Source organism: Pleurodeles waltl, chromosome 3_1, assembly GCF_031143425.1.
Source record: "Pleurodeles waltl isolate 20211129_DDA chromosome 3_1, aPleWal1.hap1.20221129, whole genome shotgun sequence".
Taxonomy (NCBI): Eukaryota; Metazoa; Chordata; class Amphibia; order Caudata; family Salamandridae; genus Pleurodeles; species Pleurodeles waltl.
In genome coordinates this window covers 1903293227-1903318130 of record NC_090440.1, presented here as the reverse complement: position 1 = coordinate 1903318130, position 24904 = coordinate 1903293227, and the positions used below count along the sequence as shown (strand labels likewise).

At 44.8% G+C, this 24904-nt stretch overlaps 1 protein-coding gene and 1 non-coding gene across 4 annotated transcripts in view; both read right to left on the bottom strand.

Moving 5' to 3' along the window:
• ALS2 (alsin Rho guanine nucleotide exchange factor ALS2) overlaps positions 1 to 24904 on the bottom strand; it is an 895474-nt gene that overhangs the window by 123047 nt on the left and 747523 nt on the right. For all 3 annotated transcript variants that reach the window (XM_069226056.1, XM_069226055.1, XM_069226057.1), the window contains one exon: positions 7065 to 7241. In XM_069226056.1, coding sequence (XP_069082157.1) covers positions 7065 to 7241 — 177 coding nt within the window. The remainder of the gene's footprint in view (positions 1 to 7064; positions 7242 to 24904) is intronic.
• Positions 22493 to 22656, bottom strand: LOC138285974 (U1 spliceosomal RNA). The gene has a single exon (XR_011201680.1). It is a non-coding gene; the product is annotated as a U1 spliceosomal RNA (small nuclear RNA).

Here is a 24904-nt window from a genome sequence, read left to right as displayed (position 1 = left end):
TATGTAGGACTGCAGGATGGGCATATTAAAAATGAGTAGTTCTCCAGCCTCAGTCCTCTCACTCACTTCATCTTGCTCGCTCTCTCTTTCTCACTGTTCACTGCTTGCATATCCGCTTTCCACCACTTTAGCTTGTTTGATGCCTGTTTCACTTTCCTCTTACTTTTGCCAGTGCTTTTCAATGCATTTCACCCATTTTTCTCTGCCCTTCTATAGTGATATGTGTGTTTTGACCACTCACTTCGTGTTGCACCACTTTGCACTTGGCCTAGCACTACACTGTCACCTTAGTGACCACCAGCACCATTCTGCCTATTGACTTTATCTTAGCATTAGACTCTGCCGTGTTAAAAGCTGCAAGTGATTTCCCCGTTGTACAATGTGCATTCTGGCTTGTTTTCGTATTTTTTCCCACCAAAGGCATAGGCTGATAACAATGTACTCAGACGGCAGGGAAAGGCCTTGTTTTGGGTTGGCACCTTGGGGTTGTGGCCACATTCCGACGTTTTATTTTCAAAGCTAGCCAAAACAAATCAGCATTTTTTGAATAACTAAACTTCTGCAGGGAGAGGGAAGTCTGGAATTTTCCTCTCTTGTTGTTTAAAGTATAAGAGGCCGAGACAAGATGTATCGGGGACAGAGCAGATCTCAGGTGCATCCAGGATGATGGAGTGTGTCATCCTTCCCGTGAGGATCATTGATCTCTCTCTCCTCGATCGATTCTGGGATCTGGAGATTTGATGCGGATAGGAGAGAGATGAAGGAGCGTTGTTGCCCTTGCCTCATAGTGATGCATACTTTTTAATTCATTATTTGCTTTGCATTATAAAATAGATACATATATTTGCTGTGTATATTGCAGTGGAGAATCATTTGTACATTATTGCTGTGACCATTTTTAAACATGAGCTTTCAACATGGTAATCTCCTTTTAGGAACCTTGCGTAGTGAAATAATAAATGTCTTCTTTGGACTAAGAAGCACATTCCAGAGATTTTGTTTCAGTGCATGAGTGTTTCAGCTTGGTCATTAGTGAAGCAAAACACCTTCTCTCTTACTGTGACCTTATTTTATTTTAGCCTTTCTCCCATTTCTTTGTCAGTTATTTATTGCATTTTTCAATGCACGTCACATGTTTTTCTCTGCCTTTTGTGTTTTATTGTGCCCTTGATTTTAGCCTTTATCTTACCCTTGGTCCAGTATTTTTATTGCATTTCTCCTGTTTTTCTCTGCCTTTTGTCTTTTTGTGCTCTCAGTTTGTCTTTTGTCTCTCATTGTGCCTGTTTTCACTGCTTCCGCCCTTTCTGCAACCCCCTCCCTGCGTCTTCAATGTTCCTTACATTTTCCTCAATGCACACCTTTTTCTCGCTCTCTCCTGGGCTGTTCCCAGCTCCACCCACCACCCCCTGCGTTCCTCCCTCCCCACATGACCTTATCGATGGCAGCCAGACCCATCCTGGACCCTGTTTTAACCTCATTCAATGGTATCATGATTAACACACCCACTTCAGTCAACTGGACCAACCATGCCTTTATCAGGTTCTCAATCAACATTCTCTACCACAGACGAACCACCAGAACTGGACTTGACTGCTAGAACAAACTAAAACGTTCACCCTCCACAAAAAACAACCAGAGCACCCAGGCCACATCAAGGACTTGATTAACACCTGCGCTGACACCCTGGCCCCTTGGAAAAAACAGCCAAGTGGTAAAATATGAACGGAGGCCAGCTGGTACACAGAAGAACTCGGAATGACCATACAGGACTGCAAACAACTGGAACGGAGATGGAGAGTGAGCCAGGAAGAATCGGACATGGAAGCATTCAAATACACCCATAGATGCTACCACCAGCAAATACAGGAAACAAAAAGGAAGGCCATAGCGGAGCACATCAAGGCCAGCTCCAACAGCAAAGAAATGTTTTGTATCATCAAGGACTTCATCACACTAATAGCAACCACCAGCAACATCACCCCAACCGAAGAACTATGCAACAACTTTTCAGACTTTTTCTGCAACAAAATTACAGTCATCTACACCAACTTCGACCCACAACTGGACCCCCATCAACGCTGCAACAAATTTTCGTTCGGGTATCAGACAAATACGACACCATGACAACATGGAACTCTATAAACACAGAGGAAACAGAAACCATGGAGACTATCCACTCTGGGGTTCCTCTCGACACTTGTCCCCACTTCACCTTGCCTTCACCAAAGGCTCACCCCCATAAGAAAAGCCCCCACCCCATCCTCAATACCTCCATCGACACAGCCATTTCCCAGAAGCCTGGAAGCACAGAGCATCAACGCCCTCCTGAGGAAGCCCTCAATACGCCCAGCCAAACTCGCAAACTACCAACCGATCTCCCTCCTTCCTTACTCGGCCAAGGTCCTCGAAAAAGCTATCAAAAAGCACATCGACGACCACTTCGCCAATTACCTGCTCCTCAGCGTCATGCAATCAGGCTTCCCACCTAAACACAGTACAGAGACAGCACTCATAGCAGCAACTGATGACAACCAGATGATTCTCAACAGTGGAGAAACTGCAGCCTTCATCCTACTCGACCTCCTTGCAGCCTTCAATACAAGCTCTCATCCCATCATAATCAGATGACTTCAGGAGGTTGGCATTCAAGGAGCTGCCATCCAGTACATATGCACCTTTCCTACCGGAAGAACACAACCAGTTATCATGTCACCCTATTCCTCAGAAGCTGGAAACTAATTTGCGGAGTCCCACATGGTTCCTTGTTAAGCCCAAACCCCTTCAACATGTACACAAAGCCACTGGCAGATGTCATCCATGCACACATCTACGTAATCACCTACGCCAATTACATACAATTAATTTTGACCCTTTAGGACAAAACATCCAACAGCAGGAGCAATTTCAACTTGTGCATGACTGAATTGGTAACCTGCATGAAGTCCTACTGCTTCAAACTTAACACAGACAAGACTGAAGTGGTGATTTTCAGAAAAAATGCCTCAACATGTGACTCTAGGACCCATCTCCAGCACACAAGCAAGCAACCTCGGAACCTTTATCAACAGCAAGTTGGAGATGTCCACCCAGGTCAACGCCGTTTCCATGGCCTGCTTCCACACCCTGAGGATGCTGAAAAAGATATTCAAGCAGTTACACAACAACACCAGGAAAACTGTCAATAAGGCCCTCGTCATCAGCAAACTGTACTACAGGAACACCCACCTCATCAAAAACCTCAGACCATACAAAAGCCAGCAGCCAGGGTTGTCCTCAATCTCACATGCAGGTCTGACTTCACACTACACCCAACAGAACTGCACTGGCTCTGGATACATCAACAAGTACAGTTCAAGCTCCTCATCTGTACATACAAAGTACTACACAACACAGCCTACATGAATGACCATGTGCAGTTCCCTCAACTCTCTGAGGACCTCCACCCAGCCAGATTCTCATTAGTGCATGTGACACAAATACGCAAAGATCAGGAGACTATGCTTTCTCATGCATTGCTCCTAAAGCATGGAACAAAATCCCACACCACATTAAAGGCTTCTCATCACTTTTTGAATTCCACAAAATTCTGGCTACCTGGCTCTTCCAGTAAATCTCCTCAATGCAAACCTCACAGACCTGCACAGCGCCAGGATACCCTCATAGGTAGGTCATTATAAAAATAAACATAACATAATCATCAAATTGCTTGAATCCAGGGACAACAGATCATGGGACAGGGTGAGCATCTTGACTTTGTCCTTCAGCAAGAAGGCATTTACGAAGCAGAGATCTAAACTAGGATTAAGGCATACATCCTTTTTCAGCACACGAAGTAAAAGGGGTAATATCAAGCCTATATTCCACAGTCCAGGTCTGTCTCTATGGATCCTTTGTCAAAAAGAGCCTGCATGTTTTGGAGCGAGATGGGCAAGTGCTCCTCGAAGAGATGGTCTGATGTGGGTGTAAGGTGCAGCAGATTGAAAAGCAATGGCAGGGCATAGCCTCGTTGGATGCACGGGAGGACTGACTTACTAGATGCTATCTTATGCCACCCTTGGAGGAAATATCTGATCCTGCCTCCCACAGGGTGGTCATGTGCTGCTAACGACAAACTCAAGCGGCTTGAAGGTGGATGCAAGTGTGCCACTGAAGCACCACACTAGTTCCACCTATACTACCCAGCAGTCATTAGTGTTCAATCCAGAACAATTGATAAACTTATCCAGGATCCTGACCATTCTGGACGGTTTGAGCCAAACTGGCCTGAAATTACTAAGAGGTCACCAGAAAGATCTCACCAGTCATATCTCATAAATCATGGGTATATCTTCTCAGCAAGCAGCTGCCAATGACTGGAGAGCTAGGCTGGCTGAGGAAAAATCCCCTTTCCAAACATTTCAAGACATCGTGACTCAGTCAGGAGTTGTGATGAAGGGATTGGGGTCCACCATATTGGCGGAATCTTGAAACATCAAACATCAAACTTTCTGGCTTAAGGTGCTGCATCAAAATATCAGGCTGGCCCAGCATGGTCTGGTATCTGCCTGTTCACTTCTACTGGAGGAAAGGCACAAGGCTTGGAATATGTTTCCATAAGGGTTTTAGTCAGGGCTTCAATAAATTGACTGTAAGTGCAAAACCTCTGCTGCACGACTCATTACTACAGCAAAGGAGGCACTTTCTTCTGTTGGTGGTCCGAGGTGAGAATACAACCCAGTGCCAGGCGAAGTGTTTAACTCATTGGTGCCTTGCAAATCCAGATGTAAATTATCATCATCATAATAATAAGGAAAATACTCCCCAATGTCACAAATGTCAACCCCAAAAAGATGGTTGGCTCTGATCATAGTTCAAACTGAAAAGTTGCTGCCACACTTAGTTGGAACTTCAAGACAAATGCAGGTTTCTATTAGAATCAGAATTAACTGGGTCAGAGTGTGTCCATATAGCATCGAAACGCAACATCATTAAGGACTGAGTTAGATTCAGCTCTGAGTCATCAACAACTACAAGGCCTCCACTGTTGGCATCGATCTTGCAGAGGCTTGCGTGGAATTTGGTGCTGGGCTGGATAATGGCCCCAGCATTAGAGCGGAACCTTAAGTGGATTCTAGAGGTATAGAGGGTGCTGAGGCCAGACCCGCTGGCTCTATCCTGACTGGAGGCCTTTGAGGATCTTTGGGACTGAAGGCATGACACGTGGAACCAGAAGGGTGCCAAAAATCATAACATGGCCTTTCTGAACCATCAATCTGTTGCAATGTGGCCAATGGACCCAGAAAGTCACAGTAAGTTGCAGAATCCACTCTTTGGCAGGGGACCAAGATGGAAACCGCAAGGCACCCTAACATTGTTGCGCCTTCTCAGATTGAGAGTTGAGGGCAGGGACAAATTCCACTTGGCCTTCTTGTGCTTCTGCTTCGATTTTGAATTACTGAAGGTAAGGACCTTAATGACGACATGTGGCGGGAATGCCCTAGACAGCAGAAAAAGGTTCATGCACTCAACATCAAGTGGTAGAGGGACTTCCAATGCTTCTTTTAGTGCTCAGTACTGTACAGCTTTGTGGTCCCAGATCGCCTTCAGGTTCACAAGGGTGCACTCATCACAGGACTTGCAGTTATGGACAGAACCTAAACACCAGAGGCTATAATTATGGGATTTTATCACAAAAATCTGTTTGTTACAGTTCCTACAACGGTTAAACCCTGTAGGCTTAGGAGTGGACATAGTTCCCTTGCACACTAGAAAAAGGTATTTTAAGGGGGAAAAAAAAATCATCACCTGATGAAAGAAAGTTGGGTGTGAGCTCTTGAACCCCACACATAATCACAGAAAGAAAGAAACTGATGCGAACCCACAGAGGTGGCGCTTATAAGCAGCTCCATTTCTAAATTCTGGGACGGAACGAAGTCTGCGTGGACCCGCATGACTCCACCTACTGGCACTGCCTTTTTTCATGATTAGCTCGTTATCAGTAGCATTCTTGCCAAAGGTTTTGGCACCCTTTCGTGATCCATTACTATTCTCACATTCTTTGCTCCACATCACTCCTCTTCAAAAAGATGAAGAAAGGCTTCATGACTTTGGCCCCAAATGAGTTGTGAGCTTTTAAATCGATTGCACCAACAATGACCGGATCAACGATTATCTCTTTATAGGGGTCTCCTTGGCAAAGAAGGAATAGGTAGTGCAGAAGCGGACCCTATCGAGGTGGATTGTCTTCTGTAGTAAAATCTACTATGCACTGACCAAGAAGCAGCTCCGGGAGGATCTGAGGGCCCACCTGACCAGAGCCAACTCAGGTTACTACCTGTGTTAGCACTGGTGCTTGTTCTGGACATCTGTCAGACTATGATGTGGGTGTCATCCACCCATTCATGAAGCACTATTGCTTTAATAGCTAGGTCCAAAGGGTAGTGCACATTACCTGTTCAGTCCCAGAGAACTTAATGGTCTGAGCAATTCCACAGACCCAGCACCTTGGGATGTACCGCTTTTGTATCTATTCCCAAGGTTTGAAAACTGTGGTTAGAAGTGTCCATCCGAAGAACAACTAACTTACCTTTGCTACCACGGATCCTGGTGGAAATTCTATCTAATTGTGGAAGTCAATTAAAGTCTTTACTAATACACAAATACCAAAAATTGTTTCTCACCACAATGAAACAGTCCTTGTACTTGGGCTAAGCCAGCACATCATAAAGCAATACACCAACCAAAAGTCAGGTTTGTACATCATTAATGAGAACACTCTAGCTGCAGTGTTAAAAACCTAGGCATCCTACCCAGATACTCATTGTAAAATACCTTACATTTTAGGTTTGGTTTTAAGAAGTTAAAAGCAGTCACGTTCTTCTCAGGGAATATAAAAAATATTTTACTTTAGGATTCCCTCCTGGCATCACCAAACCATTCATGACCAAACTCCAGAGCATTTGCCTAACAACACCTCTCAGATTGTATATTTGTATGGAGAATTCTGAAGACCAAAGAACGTCAACCTAGAGTTTACTGAACACAATGTATTTTGGGGCCTCAAATGGGTGACAGATCAAATTTACCTAGGCACTCCAAGAAAGCTGAGCAGGGCCATGTCTGTCTGCTTGTTAAGGCGCAATACACATTCCCAATACATATCCTCCTCACGTTCACTGTCCAAAGCATAGAGCATGAACAAGGGTGGATACAGCCGCGGCAACAGCACAGGAAGCAGCAGGCCACAGCTTGTCACCACATACCTGAAGAGAAAAAGAAGAAGAAATCAACGACTACATCTGAGACATGGGGCAAGGTGGTGCCACAAAGAAAAGACGCATTTGAGGCCTTACAAGGAGTAACCAGTGAGGTACCATTCATCAAAGCTGAGAGAGCACCCACACCACAGGAAATGAAACATGCAGTTGGTAGTCCTAAAAGATTGGGTAAGCCATCTAGTCCACACAGATAAATGGAGATGGGAGTTAGTTTAATAACTTCTCTGTCTGTTTCATCACCAGAGGCTTTAGTTAGGCTATCATTACAAGAGCTCCATATAATCCTGATGTCACAAGTAACAGGAGATCCCAGCTCCATCAGGATTACGAGTTGTGGTGCTTCAAATTAGGACTGTGAATGTGGAAAGAAGGTAAAATCCCTAGGAGATACAGTGGGAGGAAACATGTGGAAATCTACATGTCAAAATTTTTTATGGAAAGCATTCTCCCCACCCCACTTAGTCTCCAGGGAAGGAAATCAAAGTATTAAAATGTAAATATCTTACATACATTACATTGAAGAAAAATTATTATCAAACATTAGAAAAATTAAGTAACAATTTATATGTCACAGGAAAGGTGACACTCAAAGAAAACTCAAACCATGAGTCAGCAGAAAATTGTTAATAGTAACTGAGTTTGCTATTTCATTTTAAAATGTATTTCTACATCCTTCCCCTTAAATTGAAAAATAATCATATTGTACTCCATTAACCGTGGATGGAGGCAGTTTCTACATTCAGGGTAAAAACAGGAGTTGAAAAAGAAAGTGTTGGGAGAAATTCATTTTCAGGTCCAGCATATTTAGAGACTTCTAGCAGTCTTGCCAGATCTTTTGCAATTAAGAAAAACAATGTCTTGCCAAATAATACACAAAAATATGGAGAGGGTCTTCTAGTTATCCCCCTTCAGCCATCAGATTTGTTGTCAATGTCATTGACATTTTTGGCTAAAGTACAGGACAGTCATAGCACTGTACCTGTTTACATGGTAGTTCATCTAGGAAGGGACAAGAAGATAAAATAGTCCTTCTGAAGGCTGCTATAATTGCCGGGTTTCACTTTTTCCACACCACAATGCCCTGAAATCCCCCTATTGTTTTCTTTAAATGGTTAGAAAGAGACAAGCTCAGCAGTTACATGTGACAGCATGCAAGTTCTTCCTGTCCCTCTTCTTTGTTTCCTACCTGCATGCTTCCCTATTTGGTGTTTATTTGTGGTTTTCTTAAGCAGGTGTGTTTTACAATAAATTAGGCCAAAGTGGCAAAGCAACATTGTTTTAAATACAGGAGAATAACATGTTAACCAAGCACAAGACAACTTTCTCTTCATGTCTCTCTCTCTACCTCATCTTTCGGCACTTCATCTCTTTCTCCCAGCTTTGTATCTCTTTCTAACAAACTAATCAACTAAATCCTACCTGTTAGAAATGGGGTCTCTAGTTGGCACCCTTGTCCAAGTAGAGACCACAACCCTAGTCAGGGTAAGTCACACACAATCCAAATTATCCTGTGCCCACCCTATGGTAGCTTGGCACTGAGCAGTGAGGCTTAACTTCGAAAGCAATGTGTAAAGTATTTGTGCAATAAATCATACAGTAATGCAGTGAAAACACCACAAAAATACACCACACAGTTTTAGAAAAATATATGATATTTATCTAGTTAAATTAAGGTCAAAACGGTAAAGATTCAATAAGCACCAGTTGAGATATCACTTTTGCAAGATTAAAAAGAGTCTTAAATCTTAGAAATCAATAGCTGTCTCTTGTTTGCACAAAGTACCTGGTTTGCGTAAAAAATAACACGCACAGAGACCTCAGAGGAGGAGACGCGTGGAAAAATAGGGTGTGCAGCGGAATGTCCGGCACGGCACAGATGATGCATCGTTTCTTTCCACCCTGCACGGGGCTTTGTGTAGATTTCCGGCGTGCAGTATTGGTTCCTCACTGCGTTGCGGGGATCCTTCTGATGTCCAGGGACGATGCGGGGAAAATCCTGGGCGTGCGGGACGAAGTCACAGGTGTTGCGTTGATCCGGTAGGTGATGCGTCAAATTTTCTGTCGCAGGGCAGGCGCTGCGTAGATACTTCACTCAGGAAGTTGGGTTGAGCCTTTTCGGTTCAGGTGTGTGTTGTTTCCGGCAGGCTAGGTGGCGATTTTTGGCGCACAAGGAGGTTCCTGAAGAGATGAAGTCTTTTTGGCCCTGAGATTTCAGAAAACAGGAGGCAAGCTCAATCCAAGCCCTGGGAGAGCACTTCTCAGCAGAGTCAGAGGGCAGCAAGGACGCAGGGCAACAGCTGGGCAACAGTCCTTCTCAGCAAAGCAGTCCAGATGAGTCCTTTGGACAGGCAAGCAGTTCTTCTTGACAGGTTGCAGGTTCAGGTCCAGAAGTGTCTGATTTGGTGGTGTCAGGGACCCAGTTTATATACCCAAAAATGCCTCTGAAGTGGGGGAGACTTCAGGGTGTGGTCCCCTTTCAGTACAGGTCTGTCTGCCAGTGTCCCAGTAGTGGGGTTTGGCAGTCCATTGTGTGAGGGCAGGCCACTAGCCTTTGAAATGTAAGTGTCAGGCCCTCCACCCTTCCAGCCCAGGAAGACCCATTCAGTATGCAGAAGAGTGCATGTGTGACTGAGTATCCTGTGTTTGTGGTTGTCTGGGTGAAATGCACAAGGAAGCTGTCAACCAGTCCATTGGAGACAGGCTGTAAGGCACAGATGGATTTTAAGTGCAGAGAAATGCTCACTTTCTAAAAGTGGCATTTCTAAAATAGTAATATAAAATCCAACCTCACCAATAAGCAGGATTTCCTATTATCATTCTGGCCTTACTAAATATGACCTGGTTACCCCTTTCTGATTAGAATCTACCATTAAACAGTATAAGAGGATAGCCCTAATGCTATCCTATGAAAGGAGTAGGCCTCACAGTAGTGGAAAATTAATTTAGGAGTTTCCAAATACCAGGACATATAAAACACACATTTACATGTCCTGCCTTTTACCTACCTGGCCGTATGGGTTACCTATGGCCTACCTTAGGGGTGACGTATATGTAGAAGAAGGGTAGTTTCAGGCTTGGCAAGTACTTTTAAATGCCAAGTCAAAGTGGCAGTGAAACTGCACACACCGGCCTTCCAATGGCAGGCCGGAAACATGGTTAAGGGGCTACTTATGTGGGTGGCACAACCAGTGCTGCAGGCCCACTAGTAGCATTCAATTTACAGGCCCTGGGCACATGTAGTGCACTTTGCTAGGGACTTACAAGTAAATCAAATATGCCAATTGGGAATGAACCAATGTTACTGTGTTTAAGGAAGAGAGCATATGCACTTAAGCACTGGTTAGCAGTGTTAAAGTGCACAGAGTTCCAAAACCAGCAAAAATGAGGTCAGAAAAAGAAGAGGAGGAAGGCAAAAAGTTTGGGGGTGACCCTGGAGAGAAGTCATTTCCAATATATCACCCTTCCAGCCTAAGGCCATGGTAGGCTGATTAATACTTTGATGGGCTTTCCTACTTAGAGTGATAGCACATGGACAATGGCCCACTACTGCAGAGGCACTTGCCAGTTCTCTGCCTTTCTGAACTCAGTGAGGCTCCTCTGTCTATACTCTCTGGGCCCACTGCACTGACCCATGGGGAACCCTTCTCCTCATTCATCTGGGGACCCCATCTGTGAAGCTTCTAACCTTAATTTGCTCACAGATGCATCCCAGTAGGCAGACAGTACCACCATGGCCAACAAATTGATGTGGTCCATTCCACTCCTTGGGTTTGACTTCTGTCCCCAACTCAGGGAAAACTCTGTCCACAAGGACAGCAACCAATAGAGGCCACTGACAGCTGTCAGTGTCAAGAGTCAGACCCCAGGCTATCCACTGCTAAGTGGAGGCGCTGAGTGGGACCATTGGATGGTTCTCCTTCAGTCGTGGGGCTGGCAGGGAGTTTCCTATGGGCTTCTGAGGTTTTTCTGACATCTGAGGCATTTCAGAATGGGGAGCAGTAGCCCCAGGGGTCTTGTACCCCTTCTCCACTCTACTTTCCACCAGTTCAGTGGTGATATCCTGACACTGGTCACTCAACCCAGGGTCTGTACCTTGAGGTTGAACAGGGGGCAGGGGTGAGTCCTCCCTCACCATGCCCCTACATATGGGCTTCTGTACCCTCCTCTGGTGAGTGGCACTGCCTGACAACTGAACTGTCAGGGCACCCTTAGGGGTCACCCCCAGGTCTCCTGCCACATGAGGTAGCTCATTCCACAGAATGCAGTCACTGGGCAGCAGGGGACTAACTCTGATCCTTCTCTGGGTCAACTCCCCACCCCACTCCAGGGATACCAGGGCCATAGGGCAGAAGAAATCCTCCCCATGAGCTGGAGTCACCCTACACACCTGGCCGTATACTGCTCTGGGGAAACTAGTCTCTTCACCATTATGGTATGACTAGCCCCTGTATCCCTCAGAGAAGTGACTGGGACCCCATTCACTCCCACTTGGTGGATGTGACGACTCCCACCCTCAGCGGTCACTAGCTTACCTTCTGGGTCTATCTCCCAACTGGGGAGATTAGGGCATGGTCTATGACCTGCGCTTGGGGACCACTTTCCCCTAAGGCCACATTGGCCACCCCTGTAGAGGTTCCACCAGTGGGTGGTTTCTCTGGATAGAGTGCCCCTGCTTGTGTCCTAGCTGGGAGCACTTAAAGCAGCGGGGTTGGAAATGGAGTTCCCTGGGCCACCACCCACAAGAACTACCACCCTGTTTCTCACATGGGGCATGGGAACCTTTTCCTCCCCCTTTACTCTGGGACTTGTCTGGGTTATCTTTAACCTCACCCTCACTCTGTTGGGGAGAAATGGAACCACCCTTCTTGGGGTCACTCCCAGGTACCTTCTTGGACACTCAGGTGCTACCCCAGAGGTTAGCCTCCTCAGCAAGCTTCCTGGGATCAGTCAGCTTACTGTCAATCAGGTGCTGGCGCAACTCTGTAAAGCAAATACTGAGCATATGCGCTCTCGGGATCAAATTATATAACCCCACATAATCATTTACTTTACTGCCTGAACCCAACCATTCAGTGCCTTACTAGAAGAATCAAAGAAGTCCACGCAAGTTTGGTTGGAGAGCTTGGTACTGTCCCTGAATTTCTGGCGATACTTTTCAGGGGTCAGCCCAAACTTGGCAATCAAAATGGCTTTCAAGGGGCATACTTGTTCAGGTCCCCAACCTCTAGTGTAAGAAATTTGTATCCGATCCCTCTGGCATCCATTCTGCCCTGTTCTTCGTTTGGTGGTCGGTCAGTCCAATGGATTCCCAATCATCTAGCACCTCAGTCCATAGGAGTGCGATGGGGTGAACCAGCACACCTCGGGCCTCGTCCCTTTGCAGCATCCATTATTCCGCTCATGCCCATCTCGTCATGCTGCTCACCCACACTTCCAGGTTCGGCCTCCTGGGCAAACTCCAGGCCATGCGGCCATGGCCACCTGCCATCTGGGCAGCACAAGAACCAAGCCCAGGAATCTATTCCCCACCTTCTTAGGGGTCGGCATGGAAAACAGGCCCAAAAGACACTGGGATAGGGTGTCGGTAAGTAGTCAATCCAAGATGTCGCCAAGCCTCTCCATGACTCCCCTCCAGAACCCCCTGAGTCCAGGACATCCCCATGTCATCTGGTCAAAGTCCGGGTCCAGGGCGTTACTGCAAGGGTATCCCCTGGGCTCACCTCCATTTATGAACCTGATTCTGTGCGGGGTCAAATAGGTTCTGTGTATGTAGTTGTATGTATGCATTTAAGCAGTGAGTTGCGAGAGACCTTGTAGCTAGGCCAGCACTCTTTTCCATTCGGGCCGGTTATTACCCTCTCTAGTGTTGCCTTCCAATGAGTCCTGAGTGCACTGAGCAGCTTCCAAGTCAGTTCATTAAGAGCTTTGTAGAACCAAATTACTAGGTGGGAGCCTGCTCTCATGATCAGGAGGAGTTGGAGCACTGTATGGGTGTTGGGCTTCGTGGTGTGGGTATCCCATAAGTCTTGCACGGCTCGGTACAATGCCTCATAGGTAAGGAATTACCCTGCTGACAGGCCCGTTTGTTCCACCAGATCCCCAAATGGGGTAAGGACACTAAACTGAAAGCAGTCCCCCAATTACACCAGTCCAGCTTCTGTCAAGGGATCCACCTGCCCAGCGGAAAAGAAGTTCACTGGCTCTCCATGGGGTATACCCACTAGAGGTAATTCAGGGGCATATGGGGTCTTAACTCGGGTATGGCATAGTCCCCATCTCCAGCAAATTAGTGTTGTGGCTAGCAGGACATTCAGGTTGGGGGTTTGAATCTTTAGCTTCAACAATCTGGCCATCAATAGGCCCTGACCAGGCTCTGCACCTATCGACCTAATTCAGATACATTTTTGCCATCCAGCTACTTTGCAACCCACTGTAGTTGGGCCACCAAGTAATATAGTTCAACGTCTGGCACTCCCAGCTCTCCCCCAATGTAGGGCGGTGGAGATGGACAACAAGGCATGCCATCCCAGATCAGTTCCTGTAGAAGTTTATCGAGTTCCCTAAACCAGCTCACTGGGATTTCCACTGGGAGGTTGACAAAGAAGTATAGTAGACGGGGCACCTTGACCATTTTGGAAGGAGCTATCAGCACCATCGCGTGTAGTTTAAGGGAGCGCCAGAACTCAACACTTGATTTCAAGGACCAGAGGGTTTTAGCCAGGTTCCTTTCCCGAAGGTCAGCCAAGTCATGGAATATTTGTATTCCCAGGTACTTAAATGTGTGTGGTGCCCAGTGTACATCTTGGGGGAAGGTAAAAGGGCAGGAAGCCCCTGCGGTCATCGGGAAAACATATTTTGCTCCTGTTCACCCTTAGGCCAGAAAAACTATCACATTTCTCAAGGAGTTGTAGAGCCCCAGGCACTCTAGCCTCTCCATCATGTAAATAAATCAGTAAATCATCCGAATACAATGATGTGTGTAGTGTTACCGTTCATAATGCCTCACTCCAGTCCGTTCATACGGAACTGCTCTGCCAAGGGTTCGATTGCAGTGGCAAAAAGAAGTGGCGAAAGAGCAAAACCCTGGCTGGTATCCTGAAAAATTTCATAGATGTTGGAGACATCCTCCGTGTTCATACTCTCGCCATGGGGTGGCTATCCACTTACCCATTTAACATCCAGCCCCATTCGGGTCCTGACCACTTTCAGGTAATCCTATCTCAGGGAGTCGTAAGCTTTCTCTTAGTCTACTGACATGATCATGGTATTAGGGTTATATGGGCCCTCTGGTGTGTATAAGGCGTGTATAAGGTCTAATACAGCCGCTGAAGGTCAGGCGCGGCATTGTGTCTTGGTAGGAAGCAATTTTGGTCTTCATGGGTGAGTCTCTGCATGTGGGGTAGCAGGTGGTTCACTAATATCTTAAAGTCAGAATTCAACATAGACAGGGGCTGGAAGTCTGTCATTGTAATGGTTTTGGAGGTGGATTTAGGCAGTGGGACCACTAATGTCTCCCTCGCTGTCTCCGGCAGTATGCCCTCCTCGTAGTCTTTTGCATATAATTCCACTAATGTGGGTGCTAATATGTCAACAAATGTCTTATAGAACTCTATTGGGAGGCCGTCCATGCATGGCGTTTACTGGTTGCCAGTTCTTTGACGGTGTTTTTTACCTCTTCCATGGTTACTGGAGCCCCTAGTGAGTCATTCGCCTCAGGTGTGAGGTACTGCAGGGGCAGGGACTCTAGGTGATGGTCCAAGTCCATTGGCAGGGTGTCCTCCGGTGGCCCAGAAAGGGACATGTGGTAGGACCTGAATTGCATGTTAATGCTTTGGGGGAGTACAGGAGTGTCCCATCTGCCATATGTCGCCTTGTGACACGGATGCTCTTGGCCTCAGGGCGGACCAGCCAAGCTAATAATCCGCCCAACTTCCCATTTTCCTTGTGCACTCTATTCAGGTAGTTTTTATAGCCATGGAACCTCAGTCGTTCCAGTGCCATATTATATTCCTAGTAGTCGTGCAAGGGCCTCAGGACTGCTCCCTTGTTTGTTGTCTCTTTTATGGAGTATGTTCTCCAATTCCATAGGTTCACGTTCTAAGGTGCGTTGGATACCCACGTCTGTCTCATGCAGTCTCTCCTCACCACCACCTTAGGTGCCTCCCTTTCTGTGCTAGGGTCCTATGCCATCTCAGCACTGGGAGTAAAGTATTCTATTAGTCATGTATTAAGGGATTCCCTAAATGCCGTGTCTTCTCGGGCTACTGGTTGGAGCTGCCAAGTGGGTATCAGGGTTCGGTCATCATCACAGTGCCAAGTCAATATTAAGGGACTGTGGTCTGATAGAGGGACCCCCAGATGTCCTGTGTGCAAGATGCAGGAGTTGAGTGACTTAATGCATACAAAACGGTCAATCCTGGTATGTAATTGGTGGGGTCCAGAAAAGTAATAGTAATCTCTGCCTGTGGGGTGCTGCACACGTCAGGGATCCTCTATGTCGCAATGATCAGCCAAAGCAATCAGCCCAGCAGTCGCCAAGTCAGTCGCTGCTTTAGGTAGAGGGGGGTTGAGCGGTCCAAGGCAGTGTCCAGCATGGAGTTAGAGTCCCCGCCTAACAGGTGTTGCCCCTGAGCCAGTCGAGCCAGGCGGGCTGACAGAGTGTGTAGTAATGGTACTGGTCCTGGTTCGGGGCAGAGACACTACCAAGGACTATGCTTGCCATGAAGCCTGCCCTCTACGAGGACATAGTGTCCCTCTTTGTCTATGTCAATTATGACGCTTTCAAAAGGGACCACCACCCTCACCCACAAAAGGGTACCCTGTGCAAACACTGAGTGCGTGGTGGAGTGTATTTGTCCCCGCCATCATCGCCGTAGTCACTAAGTCGTGTGGTAAGGTGTGTTTCCTGGAGTAAGGCTATTTGGACCCCTCATCTCTTGGTAGAGGTCAAGATCATAAGATGCTTGTTCGCTGAGACTAGTCCCCAGATGTTCCATGTCATCAGTTTGTAATCATGCACGGTAGCGTTTTGATATGAAGTGTGTAATAAGACACTAAGACAGGGGCCCCTCACCAATGGATTCTGTAATCCTGTATAAAACGCAGTCATTAACTTCTTTATAATTAGCGACTTGTGACACACCAAGCTGCCAAAAAAGATATCAGAACTATTATTAGGTTATAACAGTCGCGTTTTGCGGTCACAATGCCTGCTGAGAGAGCAAGCAGTCGAGGTGAAAGGCAGGTCCGGCCACGCAGCTGTTTAAAAAACAGCTGTTTAAAGCAACAAACGAAGCATTGCTTTTCTTTCTTCTGCTCTATTGTAATATGACAAGCAAACAGAATATGTTTATCTTTTGCTTAGATAGAGATAAGTTTCTACATGTTTTTGATGTATTTAATTTCACACTACAGGTTTTCTTTTTATTCTTTATGTTTGCAAACATGCTAGCTTTTTCATTTGAGAGAGCTATGCACCAAGGTTTTAAGTGGTTCGTGGGAAATGGGATGGTGTGACCATGTATTATATGGAATAAGTACCCCCTGCCATACAATATAAGGATATTACAAGCCATCTTGGAGTTCCATAACCTAAAAAGGTACTCAGCCCTGTGCCTCATTCCTCTATATGGTTATGGAATGCCTCCGTGACTTTCAATATCTTTATATTGTACGGCAGGGAGTACTTTATCCATTATATTGAGCACTAATCCACAGACATATCCACCAAGTCTCCATATCATGTCTATCCTGCAACAGGAGAAACAACCTGCTTAGAAACTGAATACTACTTAAAATACTGCTGCTGCAAAACAAAGAGATTAGATATGAGTAAAAAATATATGGGTTTCTCAATGATCAAGCTTTGTTTTGGCACTATATAACTTGAGCGTTGGACTGCTTTTTTGCATGGCACTGTTTCTAAATGGTTAACATATAATTCATTATTATTTGCCACAATGAGGACTTGAGTTAGCAGAAAATGGATAATGTATTCAATGTGGTTCCCGAAGAGGAGGCCCCAAAATACCTCTTGCCCGGAGCCCACAGAATCCTTAAGCTGGAACTGGAGCAGACATTTTAAGATAACTGCAATCAAATCACCAATCTTAAGAAAAGTAAAACAGCTAATCCAGGGCACCTCACATCACATACATACAAGTGCCAAATCAAAAGCAATGGAAAACCAGCTAACTTTAACTATTATGTTTGTGTCCAGAATTCCTAACCACCAAGCTTTGTAGCTATGTCAGAAAAGCCTAAGGCAATATTGTAAAGCTATCATATCACAAAAATGAGCCGAGCCAATGGCTCTATATGGTGTCCCCGTAGGACAAATTTGTTAGACTTGGCAGAAAAAAAGAATGCAACACATGTAATTGCAATGCTGATGTGCCCTCTTCAGCAACCAAATATTCCTTTTGATGCTGACTTAAGGGCCTGAAATATTAAGATTCCATTTGCAAAAAGTTGTTTCAAATTGCGCACTGACGTTTGGCAAATGGAATCAATTTTTGCAACCTGAACTATGTACTATTAGGTCGCTTCACAAAATCACCTTTCACAGGGTTCGAAGAATGATGTGTCTAATTATTATTAATTAGGCAGATGGCAATTTGCAAATCCTTGTGACTGACTATACACACAGGGATAGGGGTCTGCAAGGGACAGCAGACCACTATACGCGAGCTTGCATTTGCCAATGGGAAACATTTTTTTTAAAGCTGCCTCAGTTCCTCAAAAGAACCAAAAAAAATCACATGGATTAATGGCATCCAAAGAATGAAAAGTCAACTCTGTACATTACAATGCAAGTAGAGGAAATCAAGAGATGAAAAGAGAAAATAATGTACTATGCTTATGTAAGAGAGCCTACAAAAATACCATCAGAAGAACAAAAACACAATACTATTCCACAGGCAAAGCTGAAGTGGACAATATACAATCAAGAGGGTCAAAACCCAGAGACATCAAAATTACATGCTTTCTGTGACAAAATCTCCATGGGAATGAGCTCAAAAATTAAAAACAAAGAAAATTACTGTAAGGAGAATACAGGTAACACTCCCCCTACACATGACTCAACCACCACAAAAGAGGACAACAACAGTCTTACTCCACTTGATTCTTTCAAATACCTCTATGAAAAACAAGTACAATGCTTTATCATCATGGGCGGACCATGAGGCTCACCTTCAAATAAATTCAGCAATTTAAAAAATCTCTGAAGATATCCACACAACCTAAATCAGGGAGGTAGTTATAAGCTTAGGCAATAAGTCTCTCGAACAAGGTTCTTTCTCACCAGAGTCGAAAACCTCCTACATTAGACCACTTGTCAAGAAGAACCTCGACCCATCCAACCTAGCAAACTATACACCAATATTTATTAGGCTATTCCTAGATAAAATTATTGAAAGAGCAGATTTTTACGCTGATTTCCATGTTTACTGAGGAGAATAATTTGATGTGAGATCTCCAATTTGGAATCAGATTAGATAGACACACAGTCATCCCTTGTGCCTATAAGAGATGACTTAAAACTTACAGTGGACAAAAGCAGAGCGACTGCCCTGTAGCCTCTGGACCATCCAGTAACATCTGAAACTGTCTAACAACACTTGTTCTGCAATAACTCCATCATATCAGAATATGTGAAAACAGATTACTTCAAATCTCAAAGACAGACAAAGTTTGGTGTACCTACCACCATTCACATCATCCCCTAAAACCCAACACTGTTTTTCACCATATCTTATCTTACAGTTAGCAGTAATTAACAGACCTAATTAGATGATTCATCCTCATCTGTTACAACTATGTACAAGACACAAAAATGGAAGGCCCAGAACACTCATACACCCTGCATTTACACCTAACGTTGATACCACATGTCAACATGTTCACAAAGAGCAACCTTCTACACAATGAAAAAACTGCAACCATCTTCCTATACCTCGAATACCAATTATCTGCATTCAAAGTCAATCTCCAAGTTCAGTTATGCCGGCAGCCTTTACATCGGTGCTTAAAGTTTCATCATATGCAAAATACTAATCTAAAATGCTACTGCAAGGCTTTTTTCTATTCCACTATAAAGAACACATGAGATAAATCCTCAATTACTCCACTGGCTTCCAATGGCTACTAGCAATGTTCAAGACTTGTAGTATCATCCACAGAGTCCCCCAAGGAAAAGGACACTTCACCTAAATTGAACTGAAACAATACAAACAAAATATGATATTGTTCTTAAGGTTTTACATTTCAGATCATCACACCACCTTACTTTAAGAAATCCACAAGATGCATCTCTTTCTTAGTACAGCTACCACTCTCTGAAACTCATTAACAGCCAAGAATCAAAACATCAAGGATTGTTCACTGTTCAAAGGAAAGACAAAAATATGGCTGTTTCCAAGATAACTTCACCATCTCATAACCATGAGATAGAACATGTGACAATAATCTGCTCCTTCAAATATAATCTGCAGTCAACAGATATGCAACAGCCAGACTAGCACACTCTCCCCATGTTGGCAACACTATCAACTTTCTACTTTCAAGTAAATTATTAAGGAGCAACCTATGCGCTATACAGTAATGTAACCTCATACATAACCCTCCAGGCCCCCACAAACACTAACACTATAACACTCAGAGGTCATGCAACAGACGGAAGTCCAAACAGGTTGCATAATTCTTCCTTATAATGCTTGTCCCTCTTGCACTCACATGAAACAGAACTGCTACAGATCATATCTATCACCCAGTACGCCACCAGATGATAACAACAAACCACCCATCATCATCTGAAGAGACATGGATTAACAGAAAAGTATTGTCACATGTCACTGGCCACAGAGGATTCTGATTTATTCCACCACTGCATTGACAATTAATTATACTAGCCTTACTGTGATCACTTCTTGGCGTCCCACATAGGCGATCATGTAAGTGTTGAGATGTCCACCCCAGTAGATCTCCTGAGCATCTTTCCCACCAACATATGCCCGTTCAAAACCATAAACAAACAAAAGTATCAGAATGAGCAATTCTATTGTAACCAGCTTAGGAGACTGGTATCATGAGAAATACCACGAAGGGACCTACAGAGCTGATCAAAGTGTCATTAATGTTTAATTTTATTCCATCTTTGGTATTACCCTGTTTGGATTACGTGTGCTATGAAAATCATTTAAATGCTAAACACCATGATTCATGTGACGCACATTTGGGTTATACTGTTATGTTCTGCAGTGTGATCAAGTCTACAAGAATATATCTGCAATGTTTTTCCAAATGCTTACCGTTTCATTTTTACATTAATTTGTTGTTGATTTCAGACTACTTTCTGTTAGTTGTTTCTGCTAAGACAGAACTCCCACAATATTGCAGCACTAAAGTGGAAATTTTGCAGTACCAAAGTAGAAATTTTGCATCATATATTTGCCTTTTTTTATTTGTGTGGCATGTTGTTTTATTTCCATTCATTACTCTTCACATAGCTAAGCTGTCATGATGCATTTGTGCAGATGGAATTTTTTCCTCTCAATGCTGTTCTGCACAGGCAAACAAGCACATATTATTTTTGCAGTGCAGCACAGCATAATGAAAAAGGATTGGCAAAGCCAAAAGGTTGAGTAAAGCCAATAAAAAGTGCAACCAATTGGTTTTGTTTGTGATTGTTTATTTTCCACTCTTGAAGTCATTACGTAAAGTGTTCGCTGGTTTTTAAGATGGGGGCAATTATTTTGAAGTTTTAAAGTGCATGTTTTTACAAGTATTAAGAACCAGTCCTGTAAGTGATGAGTGGTGTTTTTAGTGTGAGGCACTCATTAGGAGTTTGGAGGGATTTGGGGCCAGATGTAGCAACATTTAGAATTGCGACCCGCAAATTGCAAGTCAGAGCGACTCGCAATTTGCAAGTCGCGATTCTGAATGTTGGATGGTGTCCCTGACACATCTGCAATTCTCAAGGGGGTCGCAAATGCCCACCTCATGAATAATCATGAGGTGGGTCGCAATTTGCGACCCCATTGCGAATGGCGGCCTTCACAGGGATGGTGGCCTGCTAAGGACAGCAGACCACCATGTCTGTGACTGCTTTTTTAATAAAGCATTTTTGTTTTTTTTTGTAATGCAGCCCGTATTCCTTAAAGGAAAACAAGATGCATTACCAAAACAAAAAAATGAAACGTTTTCGTTTCATTTTTTCAGATCAGGCAGTGGTCCATAGGACCACTGCCTGATCTGAAAAAATGTTTTCAGTGCCCTTTTGCAAATGGGTTAGCACCCATTTCAAATGGGTGCTAACCGCAATTGTTTTGCAACCGCGTTCGCGGTCACAAAACAATGCTACATTGTACTTCGAGTCGCAATTAGGAAGGGAACACAACCTCCTAATTGCGAGACGCAAACCCGTTTTGCGATTCGGTAACCAGGTTACCGAATCACAAAACGGGGTTTGTGCATTGCGATGTGCTTTTTGCACGTCGCAAACAGCCAAATTTGCTGTTTGCGATGCTCAAAAAGCTTTGTACATCTGGCCCTTGGTGACCAGAGTACACTAATTTCCCATACCAAAATTTGCTGATTATCAGCTTTCTTCCTGGAATGAGAAATAACCACAGTGACTCAGAGAAAGCAGGCGGAAAGTGCCTGGAAAGAGCCAATGGTGGTTGGGGTATGGCAAACATGGGTAAGGATGGGCTTTAGTCATCTGGAAAGGGCCAATAATTGGTGAGAGTGTAGAAAACATAAGTGGAGGTAGGTTAGTCTTCCTGGGGGAGTATTGTCTGCTCTCCTTGTTTTCCTCTCTCCCTGCGCTGAAACAATTTAGGCTGCCATATGTCAACGCACAATCCCTTGCACTGCAGTGCATGTGTGTGTGCCTGATGTTAAGCATAGGTTTTGTACTGGAAGGTTACCCTTCCAGTGCAAAATACTATGCTTAGATATCATTTAAGACTTTATCCACTTTGGATTTGTGCACTATACATTGCAGCACAGATGCAAAGTTGGAAAAGTTTTGAGGAATGAAAACATCTCTCAAAATTTACATCTTCCATGAGGAGACATTAATTTGTGGAGAAAAGTTTTATCTACCATTATTATTAGATAGGGCTTTGCATTAAAACCCATGGGTGGTTGCATGGGCACACCCATGTACCACCCATAGAATGTCCTCTTTATTTAAAGTAGCAAAAAGCACAATTTGCATTACTTTTTTTCCACAGGGGAAAGCGCAAACGCAGTCCCCCACTAGCAGAAATTATGCAGTTGATTATCCTGCATTTAGGGAAATCGCAGGGGTGAGCACATCCGAAGTGCAATGGATGAGCCTTAGCCTGGGAGAACCACCTTTCTGATCATGGTGTCTCCCCTGCCAGGTAAGTATATTTTTTGCATTACTTTTTGACAACTTTCCTGCATAAAACAATTTCTGTGCTGTTAAGTAATAGATTATCAAGATTTTGTGCTGATTTTGCGTCATTTTTTGTGACATTGAACCAATTACTTACCTTCAGTAATGCCTTATCTGCTAGAGACATATTCTAGTGACAGATTCCTTACTATAGAATTTCCCCCAGGTGTCAGTCTCGATCTGGATATTTTTCTCGAGTAGTACCCCTGCGTGCTATCAGGTGGAGTAGGTTGATTACACATCAGTCATTGGCCTCGTGCGCACCAGGTATGATGTTGTAGAATCTATATAAGTGCCACCCGGGTGTGCTGATGTCACTTTCTTTTCACAACTTTCCACGCCAGAAGCTCGGAGCCATGAGGAACGCTGACCACTGGTGTATCAGAACTAGGGCCCTAAAAGGGAAGTTCCTGTCCCTAGAAATCAGTTCGCAGAGCAGGGAAGATGGGTGGGTCGGTAAGGAATCTGCAACTAGAATATGTCTCTATCAGATAAGGCATTACTGAAGGTAAGTAACTTGTAAATCTGACATAGACTTCTAGTTGCGGCTTCCTTACCTTAGTATAGGTACCCAAGGATTACCGTCCCCAGAGGAGGGCCTGCGAACCAAGATTATACTAGGAAGTCCTGCAAGACCGAATGGGCAAAGTAACTGTCCCTCCGGACCTGACTGTCCAGGCAGTAGTGTTTGGTGAATGCACCCTTGTTGCTTCCTGACAGATGTCCAGGATTGGAACTCCGCGTGCTAATGCAGTGGTTGCAGCTGTCGCTCTGGTAGAATGAGCATGCAAACCCTGTGGGGGGTGCTTTTTAGCTAATGCGTAGCACATTTTAATGCAGAGTACAACCCATCTAGAGATGGTTCTCTTGTGCACTGCCTGACCTTTCTTGGCACCCACATATCCAACAAAGAGTTGATCATCCACCTGAAACTCTTTAGTAGGATGAAGGTAGAAAGACAATACTCTTTCTGGGTCCAGGTGGTGTAGTCTCTCCTCTTCCTTAGAAAGATGAGAGGGTAGGCATGGTGATGGACTGGCCTACATGAAAAGGCTTGACCACTTTTGGCAAAAAGGAAGCCCTGCTGCGAAGCACCACTTAGTCAGGATAGTTGGAAAGGTAGGGCGGCTTAGATGACAATGCCTGCAGCTCTCTGACAATGCAGGCAGATGTAATGGCCACAAGGAAGGCTGATTTTAACGTCAGAAGCCAGAGAGGACAATTATAGAGCAGCTCAAAAGGAGCGCACATTAAGAAAGTAAGAACCAGATTCAAATCCCATTGGGGCATTATGAATGGTAATGAAGGAAACATATGGGTAAGACCCTTAAGGAATCTACTGACAATAGGAGATATAAACAAAGAGGGTTGGTCAGGTAGTCTCAGAAAAGCAGATAGCAGACAAATAACCTATGAGGGTGTTCAAAGCAGAAACCTCCGGGGCCAAAGAAAGTATAAGCAAAAGGACCTCGGAAAGAGAGGCAGAAAGGGGGTCAAGAGACTTGTCTGTGCACCATGCCACAAATTTGTTCCATCGACAGGCATATATCATTTTGTGCATGGACTCCTGGCTACCAAGATAATGTTACAGACTTCGGGTGGAATGTCAAAAGCTGTCAACTGCCACCGCTCAATCTCCACACAAGAAGGTGGATGCTGTTTCAGGTTTGGGTGGACAATCCTCTCCTGCTGCTGCAACAGAATATCCTCCCAAAGGGGCAGTCTGATCAGAGGATCGGTGGCCATGCTCAAAAGGTCAGGATACCAGACTCTTCGTGCCCAGTCCGGTGCCACAAGATCACTTGGGCCCGGTTGTTCTTGATCTTCTTGAGAACTCTGGGCAGAAGTGGTATGGGCGGAAAGGTGTACAGGAGGCCTGAGCTCCACTCAAGACGAACAACGTCACCGAGTGAGTGCCACCTTGGAAACTCCAAAGCGCAAAACTGCTGACATTGCGCGTTCTCTGCGGAGGCAAGCAGATCTCACCAAGGCTCTCCCCACAGTTGAAAGAGACCTTGCACAACCTCTGGATGGAGATGCCATTCATGATGAACCAGGCATTGTCAGCTGAGTTTGTCTGCTCTGGCGTTCAGAGAGCCCGCCAGGTGTTTAACCACCAGCGAAATGCCCTGCTGTTCCAGCCGTGTCCAGAGGAGCAGAGCCTCCTGATAAAGAGTCCACAACACCACTCTGCCCTGTTTTTTTGCAATACCACATGGTG